The 22,645-nt window shown below is 60.6% G+C and overlaps 3 protein-coding genes across 7 annotated transcripts; 1 reads left to right on the forward strand and 2 right to left on the reverse strand.

Moving 5' to 3' along the window:
• Positions 1-3,653: 3,653 nt before the first annotated feature.
• RPUSD1 (RNA pseudouridine synthase domain containing 1) lies at positions 3,654-6,964 on the reverse strand. 4 transcript variants are annotated; one of them, XM_006204243.4, is made up of 6 exons: positions 6,782-6,964; positions 6,040-6,229; positions 5,820-5,943; positions 5,588-5,690; positions 5,335-5,436; positions 3,654-4,878 (listed from the first exon to the last, which is right to left on the reverse strand). In XM_006204243.4, the coding sequence occupies exons 2-6, from the start codon at positions 6,219-6,221 to the stop codon at positions 4,451-4,453; spliced, it is 939 nt and encodes a 312-aa protein (XP_006204305.1). In that variant the 5' UTR covers positions 6,222-6,229; positions 6,782-6,964; the 3' UTR covers positions 3,654-4,450. The 4 variants fall into 4 exon arrangements, with proteins under 4 accessions (XP_006204305.1, XP_072798444.1, XP_072798445.1 ...); XM_072942343.1 differs by having other exon boundaries at positions 6,856-6,944; XM_072942344.1 differs by having other exon boundaries at positions 6,040-6,177; positions 6,856-6,906.
• A 181-nt stretch (positions 6,965-7,145) lies between these two features.
• CHTF18 (chromosome transmission fidelity factor 18) lies at positions 7,146-15,896 on the forward strand. 2 transcript variants are annotated; one of them, XM_015239091.3, is made up of 22 exons: positions 7,146-7,306; positions 7,542-7,736; positions 7,818-7,968; positions 8,141-8,309; positions 8,723-8,815; positions 8,901-8,953; positions 9,092-9,230; positions 9,694-9,903; positions 10,387-10,484; positions 10,796-10,919; positions 11,005-11,156; positions 11,295-11,388; positions 11,634-11,732; positions 11,835-11,965; positions 12,233-12,404; positions 13,209-13,433; positions 13,515-13,664; positions 13,751-13,881; positions 14,539-14,683; positions 14,779-14,910; positions 15,315-15,372; positions 15,449-15,896. In XM_015239091.3, the coding sequence occupies exons 1-22, from the start codon at positions 7,216-7,218 to the stop codon at positions 15,583-15,585; spliced, it is 2,949 nt and encodes a 982-aa protein (XP_015094577.2). In that variant the 5' UTR covers positions 7,146-7,215; the 3' UTR covers positions 15,586-15,896. The 2 variants fall into 2 exon arrangements, with proteins under 2 accessions (XP_015094577.2, XP_072798446.1); XM_072942345.1 differs by having other exon boundaries at positions 13,751-13,860.
• A 30-nt stretch (positions 15,897-15,926) lies between these two features.
• Positions 15,927-16,357, reverse strand: GNG13 (G protein subunit gamma 13). The gene is made up of 2 exons (XM_015239202.3): positions 16,234-16,357; positions 15,927-16,048 (listed from the first exon to the last, which is right to left on the reverse strand). Exons 1-2 carry the CDS (start codon positions 16,329-16,331, stop codon positions 15,943-15,945), a joined length of 204 nt encoding a protein of 67 aa, XP_015094688.1. The 5' UTR covers positions 16,332-16,357; the 3' UTR covers positions 15,927-15,942.
• Between the last annotated feature and the right edge of the window lie 6,288 nt (positions 16,358-22,645).

Consider the following 22,645-nt stretch of genomic DNA (forward strand, 5'->3'; position numbering starts at 1 on the left):
AGTGAGTCAGCCCCTGCAACTGAGCCTTGGGGTACAGGGATGGTGCAGGGTAGTGGCACCAGGGTCCCTGCTCACTTCCATGCCTCACTCAGCACCCTGCCCGGCTGGCCACCCACTTCTGCAGCGATGCCCGCCAGGCAGATGTGTAGGGGAGGAGCCAGGGCTATGCCAGGTGACGCTGCCATGTCTGCCCCTCGGGGCCCCAGGCACAGCGGGCACTTGCTCCGCAGCCCCGCGAGAGTGAGAGGTTGAGCTCACGGTTGGCAGCTGCCCAGCGCACACCCCTTGCCACTGGTGGGGCCCCAGCCCAGCAGTATCCTTGCCTCGAGGTTCACGTGTGTGTTTGTACATGAGCACACCTGCACTTGATGTGTGTGCTAGCATCCGTGTGAGTACATGTGCACGTCCATGTGCACCCAGGAGCACACACATCTGCATGCGTATGTGGTGCACGTATGTCCCCTGCAGGGATGTCAGGCATGCGTGGACCCTCTGTGCTGCCTGGGTTGAGTGACAAGTGTGTGTTTCCGTTCTGTTGGTGCTGTCACAGAGCTGGCCACGTGTGTACATCTCGGTGGGGAGAGCGTGCAGGCAACCTTGATGGTGCACGGCCATGCCGGCCACACACGCCCTGGTGTGCAGCCTGCTAGGGCCCAGGATAGGGCTGGCTCCATTGGGCAGGTCTTGAAGGTAGAGCAGGAGGTGGGGATGCAGGACGGCTGAGGATGAAGGTGCCCACAGATGTTTCCCTGCCAGCTGAGGTGGATGGGGAGCCAGGTGCCCCAGGCTGGCCTTCGACCTCAGCTTTCACCACATCTGCCCCTGCTTAGTGGGGCCAGGAGGCTCTGGAACCTTGAGCCCCTACAGCACGGTTCCATCTGGCAGGGCGAGTGGCAGTGAGGCCTGTGACCCCCAGAGTCCCAGGGTCCCAGGGGGCAGGGTTGGGGCCAGGTCCACCAGCAGGGGCAAGCTCACCCTGGGCCCCAGCAATGAACCCCTGAGGTGGGCCATCAGCTCCACCCAAGCCCTGAGCACTCGAATGGGAGCAGGTTTTGGCTAAGGGCCTGCTGGGGCTCTGGATGCTAAGGGGTCTGTGGGGAGGGGGTGTCACTTAGTGGTGGGGTCTCTACCCACCCCAGGGCCCAGGCCGGGGTGGAGGAGGCTCCTCATAGGCTAGTGAGTGCAGGAGGCCAGATACTGGCTGTCCCATTTGGACTTGGCCCCCAGGGCAGGCTCAGGCCATGCAAACCACCACAGCAACAGACCGATGGCTGAGCTGTACAGAGCCACACCCCGCCCCCAGTTCTCCCGAGTATTCTCATGGAATCTGGCCCCACCAGCAGCACAGTGCAATGCCAGCTTTGCAGATGAGGAGACTGAGGCCCACAGAGCTGAGCAGCTTTCCCCTGGCCATACAAGGTGCGCAACAGTGGGACAGTCCTGTAGCTGGACTGTCCTGTCAACACCGAGTTCCCTGGGGTGTGACATCTGTGGCTGCCCCACAGTCAGCTGTTGGGGCAGATGCGCTGGGTGGACCCTGGGAGGGGCAGGCAGCCTACCTGTAGGGAGCAAGGTTGGGATCTGGCCCTGGGGGCTCTCAGAGGGGCTTTTCAGTGGGAGGAGCCAGGCTGTGGGACAACATATGTGGAACATCCCCCAGGCAGTCCCGACCCACAGGCCGCCTGTCTGCCCTTCTATCGCACTTTCTCTCCCTCTGCAGCTGCCCGCCTGTCCAGCCCGCCCATCTTCTGTTTTGCTGCTTGCTCTGCAGGCTCAGCCCATGGGCCCTGAACCAGGTCAGTGTTCTGCAGCTGGTCGTACCTGTCCTCTGGTCTCCCCCAGATCCCTCCCCAGCCTACAGTTCCCACTTGGCAGACTGGCAGTCAGAGTTGACCGAAGTCCCCAGCTCCTGGCTGACCTCCTAGTGCCTCCCCAGACCACTTGGCACTAAGTAGAAGCTGGAGCTCCCGCCCTCAATGGGGTGGGATAGGGTGGAGGCTAAATCCTGGCCCTACTGGGACTCCTGGCTCCAAAAGGGTGGGGACGGGAGTAGCAGGCTGTCTTCAGCCCCTTGGCCTCCCCAGCAGCTTCTTGGGACCTGAGGGTAGGTGAACAGTGGTGATGCTGTCTAGCTGAAGGAAAATTATTTTTTCTGTCTGACAAGAGAAATGTCCTCTTGACTTCAGGACCTATGCCCCAGGGAGATATAAAGGGACCCCTGGACTCCCCTCATGTGGCTAGCTGCTGGGGGACAGGGAAGGAGACCTGGACACTCTGGGATGTTTTGGGGTAGCCCTGCCTGAACTGGGCAGGGAGAGACCCCTGGGGGCATACGTGGAAGGAAGGGCTGTCAGGGTGGTCCTGGCTTGGCCACAACCCTGTGGGCCCAGATCCTCTGGGAGGTGCCAGCAGTTGGGAAACGACTGGGTATGTCCAGGGAAATGGAACGCAGAGCTTCCAAAGGTCACTGAAGGCTCAGGCGGATGGGGCTGAGACCTGGAACAGCAGTGACCCCATGTGGCAGCAGCAGGCATGACAGCCTCTGAGCACCGCCCAGGAGGTGTTGAGGGTAAGGGCGTGAGGAGGGGGTGTAGGGGGTGTGGGGAGAAGCAGGAAGCCTACACAAGGGCTCCTGGCCTTCCGTCCTTTGGGGAACCTTCCTTCATTCTCTACTCAGACACTCACTGAGCAGTGTGTGTGGGCCAGGACCGTGCTCCAGGTGAGGGGCTCAGTACAGAGTGAGCAAGGCCAACACAGTCCTCAACTTGTAGGGCGGATGAGAAATGGGGAGCAGACAGTGGAGAAGTTCCGGGAAGGGAATGAAGTGAGGTAAGTTGATGACAGAAGCGGGGAGAGTGGTGGATGGTGGGGAAGGGGAGATGAGGGCAGAGTGTGGAGGATGAGGGCAGTAGGAGGGAGGTTGGGGAGGTGGGGCAGTTCTCAGTGAGGAAATGAGGGGCTGAGAGGGCTGCAACGGGGATACAATCCCATTGCACCCTAGTCCAGTGAGAAAGGTCATGCTAGGCACATCACTGTAACCATCTGTCTGGGGTGCTACTCCATGGGCCCCTGTGGTACTCCAGTTACAGAAGAGGAAACGGAGGTGCAGGGGGCAGTGGCTGGCACCTGCATTTCTGCAGAGGCCCCACTGGTGGGTGGGTGGCTGCCTCTGGCTCCATCCTGGCTGAGATCCCACTGTGATTACAAGTGGGGCCAGCCCAGGAGCGCCACAACAGGGCTTGCCTGCCTTGGATAGCTGAGAGGAGGGGCCTGGCCCAGCTGGGTGAAGGGACAGATGTGTGACCACAAACTGGCTGGAGGCCCAGGCACCAGCCCTCTCATGGCATTCTGAGATTTTGGAGTGCCCCAGGGTAAGCACTCAGCGAGGAACCCTGGTAAGACCAGATGGTTGCTGTTTTTGTTGAGTATCTGGGGGTCCTCCAGGGATATGACTGGCCCAACTTGTGCCAATTCAGAGTGCAGCCCCACACCAGAGTGGCAGGGTGTTCACCACATGAGGGGGTGGGTGGCAGATTAGGATCACAAGGTTTGTCTTGGTTTCTGCTGAAGGCCTTGAGCAAAGGTCTGCCCAGTGCAGGGATGGGGGTGGGGGTCTGGGCCCCCCCGGAACCCCACATCAGGCACATTCATGGTTACTTGCAAAGTCAGTCACTGACCATTTATTCTGAGTCCTAAGAGCCCAGCTGTGCCTGGGGCAGTGTGGGCATGTTGTGGGGGATAGGGGAAGCTCTGGGGTGACTGCCCTCATTCCCAGGCTGAGGTCTGATGACCCGTGGCTAACTGGGAACTGCCAAGCAGGTGGTGAAGTCAGCATCTGTGACCTGGCGCCCAGAAGACCCCACAGGGGCAGCGTTCACATTGGGTCTGGAGGAATGGCAAGCGAGGTGGAAGCTGGGGGTGTGGCTCACGCCCACTTCCATGGGAGATGCTCCGGATGTGGGCGGACGGAGCAGTTTGGCAAAAGTGAAGGCACAAGGTAGGACCTGTCTAGCAGGGAGGGTCACGGTCTGCAGGTGGAGAACCCAGCCAGGCTGGGGTGACGGGCACAGAGGGTCCAAGCAGAGCAATGTGGAGTGGGGCACTGCAGGCCCAGGAGGAGCCCACCTTGAGGCTGGCACAGGTCCTGGCTCTTCCTCTTCCAGGGTGATCCAGAGCCAGTCTACAAGTCAGCCCCTGGGGGTGAGGCTTTGGAGCCAGGGAGGCGCTCTGGGGCAACAGCCACGATTTCCCCAGAGGGGCTAAGAGGGAGGCCGTGTGGGTCCCACAGCTCAAGGGCTCCATCCTCTGGAATCACAGCTGCCTGGCTCCTCTGCTGGCCCTGCCAGCCCCTCTTCAGGCCTGGCCGCTGCAGGGACTGGTCCAGGGCTCTGACCCACAGCCCCTGCCCCTTGGGGTCCCAGTATGCCATCCCCACCCCAGGACAGTGTTCTCAGTTGTCTGGCTCCAGAGTCCACTCCGACAGCCACTGCAGGCATGAGGCCCGCTGTGCCTCTGTCTCAGGGGGCTTGGCAGGAGGTGGTGGGGGCCGGCCTGGCCCTGGCAGGGGTGTGGAGGGGCTGCAGGGCCCAAGGCCCCCATCTATGGGGTCAGGGTCTGGGGCCGCCCGCAGGACCTGGACGAGCTCACCCAGTGGCTGCACCAAGGTGTGGGGGCTCCAGCAGGCATCAAGGGCAGGCACAAAGGGGTCAGGTGTGCAGGCCTCCACGCACTCGGTGTCTGTGGGGATGCGCAGGTAGAAGGCGTGGAGCATCATGCGGAAAGGCTGGTCCTCCTGGCCCGAGGCCTGGCCGTAGGTTAGGTCCCCTACGATGGGGTGGCCAAGGGCACTGCAGTGCACGCGCAGCTGGTGTGTCCGGCCTTTGGGGAAGAGAGGGGGTCGGTCAGGTGGGGGTGCCACTCCATGCCCACCCCCTACCCGCTCACGTCATGCCCAGCACTGTCCTTGACTGTGGCCTTGGAGCCTCAAGCAACTCCAGGGGACAGCAGACCTCTCTGTTTCATGCCATAGATAAAGATGTCAGAGCTCAAGACGGAAGCAACTTCTGGGGTTTCCCCTGGTGAAGGCAGGGCTGGAGCAGTGCCTGGTTCACTGGAGAACATAGACCAGCAAAACCCCATGTGGGGCAAGAGGCTGCAGGCTGTGGAGCTGAGCGTGGGGGAGGAATCAGTTTGGCCAGTGATGCTAAGGGAGCCTGGGGAGGTTCCTTTCCTTCTTGATGGAGATGCCTGAGGCAGGACACCATCAGAAGCAGGACAACATAAGAGGCAGCAAAGAGACCCCAGCAGCTGCTGGGCCCCCACCGCAGGACATACCTGTGAGGGGCTGCAGCAGCACTTTAGAGACAGGCTTTCCTGCATACAGCCCATGTTCCAGGACCACCAGCTCCGTGAGGCTTGGTTTTGGGTTCTCACAGCCTGAGGGGAGTGAGGCAAGCTCAGAGCTGGCTGGACCATCTCTGGGACCGAGTGCACCCCAGCCTAGGTCACCTGCCCAGGTTGCCCCAGCCCACCCAGGGTCCTCACTGGACAACATGTACCCCTGGCCCCCACCCCCTGCTTTTCGTACCCTCTGTGCCCTCAATGCACATGGTGTGGGTCCGGCCTTCTGTGCTGCTCTTGCCGATGGAATAGCTGACGGTCATCCGGCTTTCTTGGACATGCCCCCGCACCTGCCAAGCGGGGTCACATGCTGCTTGCCAGGCTACCTGCCACTTCTGGGGCGCCCACCCAACACCCAGAGACTGCCAAAGCGGACTGAGAGTTGGAGACCCCTGCCCCAGAGACCAGCCACGCCTTACTAGAGCCAGGTAAGCCTTGGTGACACGTCGGTCCTTGAAGCACCTGTAAGCGCTGCCTGCGGCTGCCTTGTTCAGAGCCACACAGAGCGCCCCACTGGTGGAGAAGTCCAGCTGGTGGCAGAACCTGGTATGGGGCAGAGGATCAGCGGTGGCTGGGCTGGGGGTGACTGCTTCCCCCGATGGAGGGTGCTGTGGGAACCTGTACCCAATTCCCGCACACCTGAACCCATAGCAGGTGTCAGGGTCTGCCAGCTCTGGGAAGCGGTATCTCAGCTGCTTCTGGAGGGTCAGCGTCTCCTGCCAGGCCTTGCTGTCGATGCGCACGTCCCAGTGCTTGTTCACCACCAGGAAGTCATGGCTACGGTACACAACACACAGGTTCTCCATGCTGCCTGGCTCCATGGTGGCACCTGCAATATGAGGCAAGTGCGTGGGGTGGGTGGGGTGTGTGTCATGGGGTGTTCAGCCCCACACCATGGCCCTGCCCACCTAGTGTGGACACTCCTGCTCCCCTGGGCCCCCGCTCTGAAGCTACCAACCCTATGCAGCAGACAAGCTTGCAGACCTACTGTGTGCTTGCATCCTCATCTCTGAGTCAAGTAGCAAGTTATCTACCTGCTGGGGTGAGGGATCCAGCTAAGGTCAGAGAAGCTAGTGTTGCTCTGGGCTCTGGCTATGGGGCAGTCCTGCCCAGATCCAGGCCTGGGGAGAAGCAGCCTTCCCCTCCAGCCCGCCCCCACGGTCCCTTCCCGGACAGGCCATGGACGCACGATAAGAGTTTTTCTGAGTGGGGTCGGGTGAAAGGCGGGGAACAGGGTCCTCTCTCGCTCACGCAGACACCCCCTGACCTGCCATCCCTCCACAAAATCCCCGCTCTCGCGTCTGATGGGCACAGGCCGAGCGATGCCGACAGGAACCCGGCTGCACTCCTTTCCCGAGCCCCCGCCCACTCCAGGGCCGACCTGCAGCTGGGCCGCGCCGTCCGGGTCCCCGATGCAGCGGCCCAGCCCCGGCTCCTGCTCCCGCGTCTCCGCACCTAGTGGTCCAGCGACCCCAGAGGCGCCACTCGGACCACTGAGTCGCACCTAGCCCCGCTCGGCCTGCGCACGCAGCCCCGCCCACGCCCCGGACACGCCACGCCCAAGCAGCGGACGGGCGGCCGTGCTGACCAATGGAGAGCACCGGAGCCTGCTGCTTTGGCTCCAGAGAGCGGACTCGGCCCTGCCCAGCCTGCGCGCGCAGCCCCGCCCACGCCCCGCCTCGCCTGTTGACCAATGGAGAGAGCCGCCGGGCACGTCGGCTATTGATTGGCGGCGCCGGGTCGCTCGGGGCGGGAGCGGCGCGCACGGCGCGGGAGGTTCGGACCCTGCGGCCCGTGGCGGGTCAGCTGGCGGCCATGGAGGACTACGAGTGGGAGCTGTGCGGCGTCGAGGACGACTTCCATAGCCAGTTTGCGGCCGAGCTCGAGGTGCTAGCCGAGCTGGAAGGTGGGCATGGGCCTTGCCGCGGCCTCGTCCCCGGAAGCCCGGCAAGGGTTCTGGCGCCCCCGGGAGTTCAAGAGGGCTACTCATAGAAGGGGAGGCGCGAAGGTCGAGAGGCAGCAACTGCCTTAGGCAGGGGCGCGTCGGAGGGAGCAGGGCCTTTCAGTGCCGCCGCCTGTGGGGCTGTGACTGTGTGCAGACAGGCTGCAGTGGGCGGCTGATGTACGCCTTCTTTCCGCAGGGACAGCCCCCCTGTCATCCTCCAGTGGCCCCCGGCCCACCGTGGGCCAGCCTCGCCTGACGTTCGAAGAGGCCCTTGCTAGAGGGAATGTTGCCACTTACTACTCTCCAGCTGGACCTCCAGGGCATTGCAAGGACAGTGCCAGGAAGAGGCAGCTGCCCGCTGACATCCAGGGGGACGGACCCCTGCCCTCCAGTACGTTTGCGGGGCCCCAGGGCATAGGGGTGGGGTGCAAGAATGGGGAATAATATTTCTTACTTCCATATGTCTCCCTAGCCCCCAAAGTCAAACGGTCCAAGCTGGAGGCTGCCAGGAGACTGAATTTCAGGCCCGACGAGATGGAAGAGCCCCTGCTTCCTGACTCCCTGAGTCGGGACATCACCCCCCCACTGAGTCCTGAGGTCCCTGCTGAGCTGTGGAGCAAGGGGTGTGTGGCTTGGGGCACAGGTGTCCAGGTGGCCTTGGAAAAATCCCATTCCTCAGACAAGATTCCTGGCCTGTGGGCCTGTGGGAGTGCTGGGTAGCCGGGATTGAGTCTGGGCCCCTTCTCTGAGAGTAACAGGAGGTGAGAATCCGCACATCACCTCATCCCTTCCCAGGCCTTTGGACACCGGGGCTGATGTGGATCTCACTCCGGCCTCACCAGCCACCCGCAATCCTGTCCTGAGGCGGCCCCCTGTCTTGGAGGACTATGTCAACGTGACCTCTACGTGTGGTGACCGGGTCTTCCTGGTGCTGCGGGCTGACCCAGTGGGCACTGGGGTGCAGGTGGGTGCTGTGTAGCCACAGGTAGGGGCCTGGACATCATATCCCCACTCTGACCCAGGAGGACCCCTCTAGAGGTCCACCTGGCCTCCAGTCACCCACTGGGGAGGGCTGCCTCCCTCCTTCTCCCCCCACCCCCTCCTTCTTCTTCCTCCTAATCCTCCTCCCCCCTCCCCCTTTTCTTTCTCCCTCCTTCTCCTCTTTCATCTTCTTTCACCTTTCCTCTCCTCCCTCTTAGAGCTGGCCCCACCCCACACCCCAGTGATTTCTCCCCTTGGGGTCCCTGGTGAGAGGGGGCTCCTTGTGGCCTGCTTATGCTACGGAATACTACCTGGGTCTCTGAGCACTGTTAGGAAGGGGACTGAGGGAATCTCATAATGGAGGAGGGGTTGACTGCTGTCCTCCTTTCCCTGCAGAGCCCTTTCCTTGATATCCGGTGGCGTGGCGGTGGCCAGCTGGACCTACTGGGTGTGTCCTTTGCCTCCCTGAAGGAGAAAGTAGACAGCGAGGTGGGGTCTGCTGGGGTTTGCTGGGAGGGAAGAGGTAGTTCTGGGGTGACTGGCAGAGCCATTCTGATCCTTGTTGTTTGTACAGCGGCGGCAGCGACTGCTGGAGGAGGCCCAGCGGCTCTCGGAGACACTGTGCAGGTGACACGGTGGTGGGCCCCTCCACCCCTCGGGTCCTCACCAGACTTTGGACTGCTGATCCCCAGCCTGTATTCTGGGGGGGGGGGTGGTCCCTGCACGTGGTTAAGGCCTAATGGCTCAGTGTACGATGTTCTCCAGTCTCAGGTCAGAGGAGGAGGAAGCGCAGCCTTTGGGAGCCCCGGAGGAGGAGGTGGCTGATGGCCGAGATGTCTCCCAGCATTGCCTCTGGGTAGATAAATTCGCTCCCCAGCACTATACGGAGCTGCTCAGTGATGATGTGAGACCTTGTTTTTGCTCAAGTGTGACTGGTTTCTTTGTTACTGAAAAGAAAAAACTCAGGGTTTAGCACATCTTTGTGTTGCCAGTCCATGGAGGTGTCAGGATTTAGGGGAGGGCTTTGGTCAGCCTTGTTGAATTGTAGATGGGAAATTGAGGCCAGTACGGGGACAGAGTGTTGCTGGTCACTTATGTTTTATGTTTCTCACAGTAGCTGATGCTGAGATGCTCTTGGAGATAGTGGGCAGGGGTCCTGGAGGGGTCAAAGCCTGGGCTGTGGGGAAGGTGGCCTTGGTGTGAGCCTGACTCTGTCGCTCACCAGCAGTGTGACCAGGCATCACTCTCTTGTCACTCAGTGTCCCTGTGTGTGTCTTTGATCTTGTAAGGGCAAGTTGATGTGAGAGGCAGGCAAGAGGAGTCCTTGGTGCTGGTGTCTCCTCCAGGCCAGGCCTCTCTTCCCACAGTTCACTAACCGCTGCCTCCTCAAGTGGCTAAAGCTGTGGGATCTGGTGGTGTTTGGCCGAGAGAGGCCTGCCCGGAAACCCAGGCCCAGTGTGGAGTTGGCCCGTGGAGGCAAAGAGACTACGGCCTCCAGCAAGTGGAAGAGCCATGAGCAGGTGCTAGAGGAGATGCTAGAGGCCGAGCTGGACCCAAGCCGGCGGCCCCGACAGAAGGTGAGCAACACCTGACTGTGCTGCACAGGCCTCTGAGCCCAGGGTCTGGACTTTGGGGACCATTTACTGCTCTTTTGGTTGTGGGTTTATGTCAGGGTCTTGGCGTGGAGAGCCAGCTCCACCCCAAGGGAGTTGAGCTGGGGCTTGAGTACTTTGTCCTAATGACTTAGGTGAAGTCAGCTCTCCTTGAAGGACCTTAACATCCCCCCTCAGTGATCACGGTGGGACTGTGGGTGGTTTCTAGACGTCAGTCATGTCAGTAATGGCTATGTCTGTCAGATCCCCTCCTTACTTCTTGCTCTGTGCCACGAGCAGTCTGGGGCTTGTTCTTCTTTGGTGACTGGGGTGGCACAGGGGGACGTCTCTCAGCACCAAGCTTCATGGAACAGACAGGATTTTCACTCTCTGGCAGTTGGGCTGGGGGCTCTCAGAGTCCTCAAGGTGGTGAGGGTTGCAGCACATTTTCTTCTGCCTCGACTGCAGGTGGCGCTGCTGTGTGGGCCCCCAGGGCTGGGCAAGACCACTCTGGCCCATGTGATTGCACGGCACGCTGGGTACTCCGTGGTGGAAATGAATGCGAGGTGAGTGGAGGGAAAGGCTGGGCCTCCTGTCTGCCCTGACATGTCTGGTCGAGTCTGGGGGACAGCCCTGAAAGCCTGGATTGAAGGTGGAGCTGGGGTCCAGGGTCCAGGGGCAGTGGAACTTGTCCATTCTTAGGGCTCACTGGGATTTGGAATTTGACCACAGTGTCATGGGGTAGCCTCGTGTAGTACCCTTGAGGTGTAGGCATGGTGGCTCTGCCTTGGGAGATCATCCTGCCAGGGAAACTGGCTGTCACCCTGGCTGAGGCCACGGCTGTCCTGACAGCCTTTTCCTGGCCTTATGGTTCCAGTGACGACCGCAGCCCTGAGGCCTTTCGCACGCGCATTGAAGCGGCTACGCAGATGGAATCAGTGCTGGGCACTGGTGGGAAGCCCAACTGTCTGGTCATCGATGAGATCGACGGGGCCCCCACGGTGGGCCTCCTGGGTGTGTGGTGGGTGGGCTGGCAGGTGGGCCATGGGGGCTGTGGCTTACCACACTGTCTGCATGTTCTTTCAGGCTGCCATCAATGTTCTCCTGAGCATCCTGGACCGTAAGGGCCCACAGGAGGCAGAGCCAAGGGGCCCAGCCATGCCCATGGGTGGGGGGCGGCGGCGCCGGGCAGAGGAGGGGCTCCTGATGAGGCCCATTATCTGCATCTGCAATGACCAGTGAGTGGGGCAGGGCGGGGTCTCCCCTGGGCAGGTGTGCCCCCACCTGGCCCCTGATCCTTTACCTACTGGGCTGTTGCCTGCTCCCTGGTGCCCAGGCCAGGCAGATAACCCTTTGGACACTGATCATCCCCCTAGGTTTGCGCCCTCCTTGCGGCAGCTGAAGCAGCAGGCTCTTCTGCTCCACTTTCCACCCACTTTGCCCGCCAGGCTCACACAGCGGCTCCATGAGGTCTGTGGAGGCTGCCCTCCCCTCTGCCATCAGGCTCCCCAGCCCCCCAGCTGGGCCCAGGACGTGGGGTGGAGGAGACTGGTGGTCTCGGGTGGTGGATGGTTCCAAGCAGTGACTGAGGTCCTTCCATAGAGATCTACAGTCTTTGCTCCTTGTAGAATAAGAGCTGTTCACTTGTTTCTAGAGAGGAGGTGGCCACAGGGTGGGGCCCTGGGGGCAGACACCCACCCTCCTACTCCCTGCAGATTGCCCTGCAGCAGGGCATGCACGGTGACCGAGGTGCACTGGCAGCCCTCTGTGAAAAGACAGACAATGACATCCGCGCCTGCATCAACGCCTTGCAGGTAGGCAGGTGGCCCCCCTCTCGCCGTCTGCCCCTGACCCCTTGTTAGATTTCTGCTTGGGCAGGTGTCAGCCACCTCTTACTCCCCACTCCCTGTGTCTAGTTCCTGCATGGGCGGGGCCAGCGGGAGCTGAGTGTTCAGGCTGTGCAGACCACACGCATTGGCCTCAAGGACCAGCGCAAGGGGCTTTTCTCTGTGTGGCAGGAGGTCTTCCAGCTGCCCCGGGCCCAGAGGTAGGTAGACCAGCCTTGGTCTGGATGTCCCTGGTGCCTTGGTCCCGGGATGCTAGTCAGTTCTGCCTTTGTGGACAGGATCTAAGGCTGCATGGGCCCTGGGGGCTGCTTTGCTCTGGCTCGAGCTCCCTCATCGCCCCTTTTGTGGGATTTCAGGGTGTGGTAAATGTACAGGAGCCAGTGCCACCGGGGGGAATTAGTGGGTGGGGCTGGCGTACAGGGTGATGTGTTGGGGGCTCCATTCCAGCCTTAGCACCATCTCTGTAGGCACCGCGTGGGTCAGGACCCGACCCTGCCCACCCACGTGCTTCTGCTCAGTGATGGGCACGCAGGCTCGGAGCCCCTCACTGCTGAGGCGCCCATGACCCTGGCCTCGCAGCGGTTCTACCACATTCTGCACATGGCCGCCTCTGCAGGGGAGCACGAGAAGGTGGTCCAGGTAACTGCTCCACCTCAAACCTTTGTAGGGGGATAGGACAGGAGACCAGCATCTGGCAGTGTTCTTTGTCTCCAGACAGGGCTCAGCCCGAGGAGAAACAGGGGGGACAGGAGGGAGGGGAGCAGGCACAGGGCTTTGGGAGACTTCTTAGAGGAGTGACGAGCAGGGATAGGGAGCCAGGAGGAAGAACTGACCCATGCCAGGAGAGGGAAGGCTGGTGTGGGCGTCATCTAACGGGGTCACTCTGGCTGCTCTCTGGGAATTATCTAAAGGGTGGCAGCAGTGGCTAGGGATGGGGTGGGGATTCTGGATGTGAGCTGCAGGAACGTGGATGAGGGTGTGTGTGGTGTGGAGAGCAGGTGGCAGATGCCCCCCACCCGCTGGGAAGCCTGGTATAAGCTGCCTCCCTAACTAAGCAGCTTTGGATTAGCAGCTGGGGATCCTTGCAAATCCGGAAATCCACTCTGTGGAGGGCAGCATGGTGGCGGGAGAGGAGGGACTCCCACGAGGAATGAGTGGGAACTCCATGCTCTCAATTCTGGTGGACAGAACTTTCTTTAGGGAGAGGCTGGGGGCTTCTTTCTCACATGTCTTGGGGTTTTGGTCAAACCAGAGTCGAGGCACCAGGATGGGCCTTCCTGGCCACCCTCAGGGCCCCGGGCCATTCACTGGTATTTGCAGCTGTGCCTGAGCTCCTTGGCCTCACAGGCAGGTGGGAGATGAGGGGTCCTGCTGGGTGGTGCTTGTACTGGGGGGAGGGGGTGTGGGACTGTAGGGGTTCAGGAACTGGCCTGTTGCCCACAGGGCCTGTTCGACAATTTCCTGCGGCTACGGCTGCGGGACTCCAGCCTGGGCGCTGTGTGTGCAGCCCTCGACTGGCTGGCCTTTGATGACCTGCTGGGCCAGGCTGCCCACCACAGCCAGAGCTTCCAGCTGCTGCGCTACCTGCCTTTCCTGCCCCCAGCCTTCCATCTGCTCTTCGCCTCCAGCCGTGTGCCGAGGATCGCCTTCCCCAGCAGCCAGCAGGAGGTGTGCCCCGCACCCTGCCCATGCCCAGGGTCCAGCCTAGGGGTCTTGAGTGACCCAGTCCTGATTCACCCTCCACCCCAGGCCCAGAATCGCATGAGCCGGACACAGAACCTGATTCGGACACTAGTGTCAGGCATCACACCAGCCACCCGCAGCCGGGCAGCACCCCAAGCCCTCGTCCTGGACACCCTCTGCCTGCTTCTGGACATCCTCGCACCCAAGCTGCGCCCCGTGAGTGCCTCGCCCAGAAGAGGGTGTGGCTTCTGGTGGGGGCAGGCCCCTGGCCATGCTTAGCACCCATGCCCGCTGCCCCACAGGTGAGTACGCAGCTGTACAGCACCCGAGAGAAGCAGCAACTGGCCAGCCTTGTAGGCACCATGCTTGCTTACAGCCTGACCTACCGCCAGGAGCGCACACCTGATGGGCAGTATGTCTACAGGCTGGAGCCGTGAGTCTGTGCAGTGCCTGGGGGCAGGGAGGCTGTGGGGGCTGGGCGCTAGGTGCCTTGGCTATTGCTTGGCAGGAGTCTGAAAGTGTGGCCTTGGTGAGATGTGTGAGTCTCAGTTTCCCTGTTGGAGGGTTGGGGAGTCAGTTCTAACTCAGCCCTTACCCATATGTGACTGTGGCGTGGGGGCCCCCTGGTGGGGCACAGCCCTGGGATCTGAAGTTTACTGCAGGGTCTCTCTCTGCCTTAGTGCCCCCCAGGGGCTTCCCCCAGAGGGCCCTTGAGTTCCCCAGGGCTCCAATTCTCTGTCCTGAGACGGTCATGGGGATGGAGGGCTGGCACCAGTGGTGTCCTGGATGCAGATCCTGGAGGCAGCGATGATGGTGGTTCCCAAGTCCTCAGCCTCATGCCCTGCCAAGTTTGTCACACCATCCCTGTGCAGCCCTCTTCATCCCCATATACGGCTAGGGAAACCAAAGCTCAGGCTAGATAATCCCTGCTGCTGCCATGAGGCTGGGGCACGGCAGTGCCAGGATTGGACTCCGTACTGCAGCTGTTGCGTTCCGGCAGTTGGGGTCATTGTGGTGAGTAGCTCCTGTCCCTGTCCCTGCTGACTGGGTGCCTTGGTGTCCTGCCCTGCCCTGCTCACCGTGAGCACAGGAATGTGGAAGAGGTCTGCCGCTTTCCCGAGCTGCCTGCCCGCAAGCCCCTCACCTACCAGGCCAAGCAGCTCATTGCCCGCGAGATTGAAGTGGAGAAGATGCGGCGGGTGGAGGTCTTGGCTCGGGCTAGGGACAGCCCCCAGGTGAGCCCACCTAGGCAGAGCAAGGCTCTCAGAGTGGACACTGTCCCTGGTGTGGTCCTGCTCAGTCATCTCTCACTATACTCAATTTCTTGCAGGTGGACGGAGATGCCCTGGGGGCCGAGGGTCCGCTGGGGAGCACTGGGGAGAAAGGGGCGCAGCCACCTGCCCCATATAGCCACAAGCAGCAGCTGGAGTGCATCATGAAGAAAGCCACTCTGGAGGAGCAGGTGTGGGGCGGATGTAGGGGTGGGAGACAGTGGGTGCGGGGCTAGGTGGCTAGAAGGTGGAGCCTGCTGGGCTGGAGCCGGTGACCTTGAGGTGGGCTGATTCTAAGCCCTGAAGGTCTGGCTCCCTGCTGATCAGCGTGATGGTTTTACCTGGGCTCAGCGTCCCATCTGGGCAGGGTGCTGGCACTTCCTACCCCAGACCTGACCTTATTGAAGGGTGGAGGGAACATTTGCTAAGGTCAGCGCTGGAGTGAGGGGAGAGGGGCCATTGCCCAGAGATTCCACAAGACCCCTCCTCACTGGGAGATGGCCTCTGGGCCCTCCTCCTCTCTAATGGCTCCTTGGGTAGGGGACTGTCCGCTGTGGGTCAGTCTCCATGAGCCTGACCAGCCTGTCTCTTTCAGCCTGAGAGGGACTTCTTTGGCCGTGTGGTTGTCAGGAGAGCAGCAGCCCCAAGTGCAGGTGTGTAGGGGGCGGTGGGGATGGTGCAGGGGTGGGGTCAGAGTCAGGTGTAGGAACAGCTCTGTGGCCCCCACAGAGGATGCAGCTCCTGAGACCGACACAGCTGAACGGCACATGGGCACTGCGGTGGGCAGGAGTGACGTCTGGTTCCGCTTCAAGGAGGGTGTCTCCAATGCTGTGCGTCGCAGCCTGTACATCAGGGACCTGCTGTAGGTGGGCCACACTGAGCCCCTGGGATCTATGCTGGACATCCCTGTGTTGTGCTGGACGTTTGGATCTGTGCTGGACGTCGTTGGGATCTATACTGGACGTCCTGATCCACACTGGACACCCTGGGGTCATGCTGGGTGCCCTGGATCCACCCCAGATGTCCCCAGGATCTATGCTGGACACCCTGGTCCTATGCCAGATGTCCCCAAATACACACTGGACGCCTGGACATTCGTTTCTCTCTGCTAGAGAATGTACAGAAGACTTACAGCCTCAGAAAGTCTTTTTTATAAAGACTTTTATGGTCCCCTTTACAGAGCTGTCCTCTTTAGAGGGAGGTATGAGCTGGTTGCAGGGGCCTCACAGGATGGCGCACTTGCCCTTCTCCACCCACGGGTTGTTCTTCATCAGGTCGGGATTCAGGAAAGGATCCTTGGGGATCCCATCCTCGATCCATTTGAGGAGCCTGTGGGTGGGCAGGGTGGGGTGAGCAGGTGGGCACGGGGTCCCCCAGAAGTGCTGCCTGATGGCAGTGTGTAGGGATGTGGTCTTGGCTCAAACAAATGAGTACAAAACAGGGAAATGAGATGCAAATCACAGCTGGCCTTGTGTGGGGTGTGGCTGTGGCTCCAGGGGGTCTTGGGGACTTACTCAGGGATGGTTTTAGACGACATCTCCCTCTTGAAGGCCAGCTGGTACTTGAGGCTCTCAACTTCCTTCTTCATCTGGGGCACATCCCACTCCTCCATGGCGTCGGGAGCTTCGGAAGTGGCCAGCCTGGAGCTAGAGGGTATGGGAGAAGGCAACAGAGCTAGGGGGCTACCAGCCTGCCATCTGCCCCGCCCCAGGTGCTCTCTCCCCACTGGTGAGCCTCCACCCTGACAAAGGTGGAAGGGAGCTCCACCCTAGCACACCAGTGCCCAACTCATTGCCTGGAGAGGTCCCCAAAGCACATGCCACCCACTGGGGTACACAGCCTGGAGCTGAGGCCCCACTAACGAGGCCTCATGTGCCTGCCCCCCACCTCCCGTGGGGCTAATTAACTGCAGAGAAAACTTTCCACACTTAGCTCTGTATCCCTACCCTCCATCAAAGCCTCACCAAGGCCGGGCTTCTGGGTTGGAGAGGGGCAGGGCAATGTCCCTGCCTTGGGAGACAGCAGCACAGAGCACACAGCAGGACAAGTCCCCCGACTCCCTACTGTGAGGCCCACTTCCCACTCCTGGTTGCAGAAGGGGCAACCCAGACCATTGTGTAAGGGGTAGGGCTCTGACACACACACCTGTGTGCCTCCCCCTGATTTGCATGGGCCAAGCCCACCCTGAGGGTAGGTTAATCCTGGAGAGTGAGGCTGCTATTTGCATTGCTCTGGCCACAGAGATGGGGGCAATGCTGAGGATCTTGAGGTCACGGGCTGCACAGCTGGTCCAGGACTTGGAACCCCTGCAGCCTCCTGATACCCGGTGTCTCTTCTGACCTGCCTACAAGCCCCTGGCCAGGTCCCTAAGTGTAAGCCTGCCCAGCAGAGCCACGGGTTCAGATCTCTCAGGAGACCGTGTGAGCTGGGGTCAGGTAAGGGTAGGTTGTTCTCTGCCTCCCTTGCCCCAGCCCACTCAAGGGGCCCAGGGAGCCCTGCACTGTCCCCTCAAGCCCTGCCCCCATCACTGAGGCTGGGAGCCAGGGACCCGGCTTCTTTGACTCAGGATGGGTGAACAGGGGCTACCAGGAGTGTGACCCTGCCTGCCTCATGCTGTGGAGGGGGCTCCTGGAAGGGTCGACCAGGAACAAGGGTGAGAGCCAGGGCCGGGGGAGGGGCGGCCAGTGGGGGCGTGCAGGGCTCCCCTCCCAGAGACCTCGAGTTTGAGCACCCTACCCCGTGCAAGCTCAGAGTCACGTAGGCGAGGGCTTCTCAGGTAGGGGCGGCAGCCCTCCCGCAGTCCCCTCCCCGCCGCCGCCCCTACCTGCGCGCAGCCGCTGTCGCCGCCGCTGCGGGAGCCTGCCGCCCACCCCGCGCGCCCCCGGCCTCGGCGCACGGCGTTCGCTTGGCGGGCACTGCGGGCGGCGCGCACGGCGTGCAGACGCGGCTCCCCTCGCAGCCCTCCTGCAGACTGAGGGTCCTCTCCAGTCCGGCCAGCCCCTTAGAACACGCAGGGCCGCTGCCTATCCCGAAGACAGGCCGGCAGGGGCGTCTCTGGGGTTAGGATGGTCTTGGTCAGCCCAATGGGACATGGGCAAGGCCCAGAGCCTCCGGCCTCGGTTTCCTGCTCAGCCGAGAAACGGGCCAGTTCATCAGACCTACCTTGGACTGTGACCGCGAGGATGAAGTGATGAAAAGAGCCAAGTGATGGAGAGGGCGAAGTGATGGACTGGACGAGTGAGCCTGGCACACAGGCGGGCAGAGCCCAAGCAGGTGCCCCGCCCACTCCTGCCACCTGGGCCAGGCCCTGGCACCGCCCCCACCCTCCGCCCTCCCTCCTCAGGGCTGAGCTGACCCCTGGGATCTGGCTTTGCCAGGCATGCTCTGCCAGCCTCCAGGGGTTAGAGATGCAGCTGGGGGCAGTTTGAGGTCAGCTCTGGCCCTGGATGGTGAGGTGTCTTCCCACTGGGCTGTGTGGGCTCCTGGGCTGCCACATGGTGCAGCACCAAAGACCTTCAGCCTTAGATTGTACCTCAGCCCCTCAATGCCCCTCACAGGCTGGAGTCACCAGGCTACATGGGAGTAGTGGGGATGGGGTCAACTTGCTGTGCCCCACCTACCCAGGCCTCAGCAGCATCCATTGACCAGACCAGAGATAACCCACCCATGGGTGTGAGCCTGTTCCAGCCAGGGTACTTGGGCCTGCATAGAGTTGCTTCCTGCTCTGACCCCTGCCCCCTATTCCCAGGCCAGTGGTGGTGGGCAGACTGGGCAGCTGTGGAAAGTGGTAGGGTGCAGCTCACCAATCAATGCCCATGGAGGCCAGTCCCCAGAGCTCCCTGGGGCAGCTTGGACCAGGCCCTTGGCAGGTGTTCCTGCAGCCACCCTGGCTCACTCTGCTCCCACTTGGAAGGCAGGACAGAGTGTTCCCTGCCCCCTTGGGCTCCTGGGCCCTCCCTGTTGTGAGTGCATAAAACAAGGTCAGCTGTGCCTGCTGGCCTCTCAAGCATCAACATGATGATGGATCAGGAGGCACTTCTGGAACTAGGGCATGTTAGGGAAACTAGGGATTATTTTTATGATGGATTTACAGGGGGTGGGGGGCTTAAAGCCAAGGGTGCCAGCATCCTCCTTAGAGCAGATGGCCAGCAATGCTGGCGTCACTCCACCTGAGGGCATGCACCCTGTCGCTCAGGCTGTTAGGGGCTCTCCTCTGCCTGGGGGCCCTGCTCACATGAGGTGGGGGCAGGGTGTCAAGTTGGCCCCAGAACTGTGTCAAGGTTTGGACTGAGACCCAGGTCAGCCAGGCCCCACCACCTAGCCGCACCTTCCCCTTGAGGGCGTGGGCAGAATGGGGCACCTAAGACCAGGTTCTGGCCCAACAGTTTTCCAAGAGTTCCCTGGGAGAAGCCCTGGTGTGACCCGGCAGGGAATGGCCCCCTGTGGTCTGCTCTGGGGCCTGCTTTGCAGGTGCTCTTTGATCTCTCCACCATGGATCAGAGCACTCCATTGTGACCACAGCTGAAATCAGCCGGTGAGCTGCATGCAGGCCTTAGTGGTAACACTTGAACACATCTGGATGTCGTCATCAGGATGGTGGGAGCTGTGGGGCACAGGGTCCTGCACTCCCACTCTGCAGTACTGTTTCCAGTGTGTGAGTGCTAGTCATGCCCACTGCCCTGTGGACCCTCAGGGTTCAGAAGTGGTCTCTGTGTTGACCCCGGTGGCCCCGTGTGATGGAGGCCATAACTCCATGTGGTGACTGAGCTAACACACGCCTGCTCCTGTGAGCCTGTGAAGCCCCCCATCCTTGGTGAGAGTCAGGGACCCTGCGTCTCCTATTTCTCACCTTCCTGGGAGGGTGAACTTGTGAACCCTAGACACCCCAGGGGGAGTGCTGGGTCTGGAACTTGCAAAAGTCCAGTAAATTGAGGCAGGAGGAGGACACTCTGGAAGCAGTGATGGTTTGTGCTCCAGCTGATGCCACCTTGCAGTCCCCCAGAGCTGGTCCAGGGAGACCAGACGCCTTTCTGAAATTAGCTCCACTAACTGGGCTGCTGATGAGAACCAACAGGGCTCCTCGCTGTCCTAGAAACAGCTGCTTCAGGCACCTCACCTGCAGGGCTCCTGACTGGGACAGGCAGTGCAGGCTGGGCTCCCAGGAATGTGGCAGGCTTGGAGGCGGGTGCAGTGCTGATTTTAGTGCTCAGGAAGAATCAGACAGTAGTGTGTGGGGGGTTCTCTGACCCCTGGGGCAGTGTCTGAATGAGGGCTCGGGGAGCAGGGGGAGGAATCACTCCAACCAGATGAGACCTGCAGGTTGTGCCGTCCCAATGCCACTCCTACCCGTGGCCTTGCTGGGCAGGGCCAGAACTGAGACTAGTCTCTCATTCAGTGTGAAGGGCATGCTGGCAACCCAGTAGCACCCTGGCTGTTGTCAGCTCCTGCTCAGGGCCTCCTGAGATGGGGGCTCTCCCCTGCACAGCATCCCAGCGAGTGAGTACGCAGCCCAGACAGATCCAGCACCAAGTGCAAGTAAGACAAGGCCTGTGCGAGACCACCTCCCCCGGGTATGCAGCTGCACTTCAGGTCTTGGGGATGGGGGGTCAGACCTGACTCACAACCCTCCCAGGGCCATAGGCCTGCCCTCCAGTGAGGAAACTAAAAAGCAAGTGGCCCACACGGCAGGACCCAGGCTTGGAAAGGAATGGAGGGGGGCTGTCTGGCCAGCACTCCATCCCAGAGTGGGTGTGGGACCCTCAGGGTTACAACAAGGTGACCCCGATTCCTGAGGTACAGTGACAGTGGTCCCCGCATGAGGGACATCATGCCAACTTGTTTCCCATCCCTGGAAACAAAACCGGCAGAGGAGAACATGGGGATTGGAAGATAACAAAGAAACTTTTTATTTCACCCAGTTAAACAGAGGTCACAAAAAAACCAAGTAGTCCTGGGGGAGTAGGTATAGCTCAGTGGTAGAGCACCTGCTTAGCGTGCAGGAGGCCCTAGATTCAATCCCCAGTTCTTCTGTTAAAACACAAAAAGCCAAAATAAACAAAAAAACCTAGCTCTCAGATTCACATGTACAAAATATACAACCAGTGATTCCAGGGACTTACGGGCTCTAGTCGGAACAATGACCTCTGAGTCACAAAGTGACTGGTGAAGTGGTTTATTCTAACAGTTCTGTGGTCAGGGCCCAGGGTCTGCACCTGACCAAGAACACAACACACCAGTGCCCACAGGCCACCCAGCAGTCCCCTCCTAATGAAGCCAGTGCTGCTCATGGGTTCTGCGCATTGCTGCTGAGTCTGCTGGTCTGCATCTCCAAAGGACCATGTGCCCCAGAGGTGGGTGAGTAGGGTGAATGCACACACTAGGCCATCAGTGTGTCCTTGCCGAGGTCTGGGCCTGGCTCTCGGTCTTCCCTCTTGGCTTGCAGCTGCAACCTCAGATCCGTGCAGCACTGCAGAGAATTCTGCCCGAGCATGGGGCAGTGGCAGCGTGCAGCTATGTGAGTGGGACTGAGGTGTGCAGAGGACCCCTTCTGCTCTATGCCTCACAGCTGACCCCACACGTGCACCCTCTAATGAGAAGAGCAAGGCTGACCCAGCATGAGCACAGCCAGCTGCGGCTGGTTCCAGAAGCAGCTCACCGTTGCTGCTTCACAGAGGAAACAGGTGCAGATGGCCCTGTTGAGCCCTCCAGGACCTCCCTCAGGCCAGTAGTCAAACACAGTGGGACTCAGGCCTTAGCAGGTGGGATTCTGGGAGCTCAGGTCCCAAGGGATAGGCCCACCACATCGAGGAGGATGGAAGAGGCCTCCTAAATAGAGTACTCAGGGGTTTTCCACCAAAGCAAAGGGAGGAGACACCTTGGGGGACATGGTTCTGTCAGGTCTCAGGCCACACCCCCCAGGCAAGGACAGTGTCCAGCAGTGCTCACTGTCCAAGGTAGGTCCGATGAACTGGCCCCTGTGCTGAGCAGGAAACTGAGGCCTGGGGTTCTGGGGCTTGTCCAGGTCCCACCCTCTTCTGTGGGTTTTGTGTCCTTCATGGAGAGACTTCCCTCAAACACCTGGAATCCTGGCCATCTGCTCATTTCATCAGAAGCTGACAGAAGCTCTGGTGACCACAAAAGACTGAATAGGGACCCTCAACTATCACAAAAGTCTCTTCCCAGAAAGGACCCCTGTCCTGTGCCAAGGGACAGGGTCTTCATGGGAACCAGGACTTTCACCCCTCCCAGGTCCAAGGTAGGACTCCCTCCCCTGTGCGCGTCTTCTGCCTCAGGATGCAGACTGCAGAGGACTGCTGTGGCCAGTTGGGGTGGAGAAGCTGATGTCTTAGACAGACGCTAGGTTTAAAGAAATCAAGACATCCCTGACACTCAGAATTAAATCTCCCGTGGGGTGGGTCTGTCATCAGACACGGGAGACGATAAAGCCAACTGGAGTCCACGCAAGGAGCAAACTCTGGCTTGCGGCCTCCCTGGGAGTGCACCCTGGACAAGGAGCTCGCTGGGCAGAGACGGGCAAGAGCTGCAGCCATGGCACATTCACACTGCTCGGCTTCACACAGAATGTATCTGTTCTTGGGAACCTGCTCCATGAGGACTGGGGGGCAGCGCGGAGGGTCAGCACAGTCACCCCAAGGACAGCTAACCCTCCAGGAGGAGCCCACGCACCGCGAGATCCTGGCTGCGACCTTAGCCTGGACTCAGGACGCTGCTCCGCCGCCAGGACGCAGAGTAGGGTCAATGGGCTTCCCCTGAAGGCTGGGATTTCGACAGGAAACCACGACGCGACAAATACTATGATTAAAAGTCCTTATTAGACGAAGTTTCCTAGGACCGGAGGCTGATGGCCTGTTTATCTAAAGAAATTGAGCCAAGCAAAGGTTTCTGGCACTCTTAATGGCATTAACG

This window comes from Vicugna pacos, chromosome 18 (assembly GCF_048564905.1).
Source record: "Vicugna pacos chromosome 18, VicPac4, whole genome shotgun sequence".
Taxonomy (NCBI): domain Eukaryota; kingdom Metazoa; phylum Chordata; class Mammalia; order Artiodactyla; family Camelidae; genus Vicugna; species Vicugna pacos.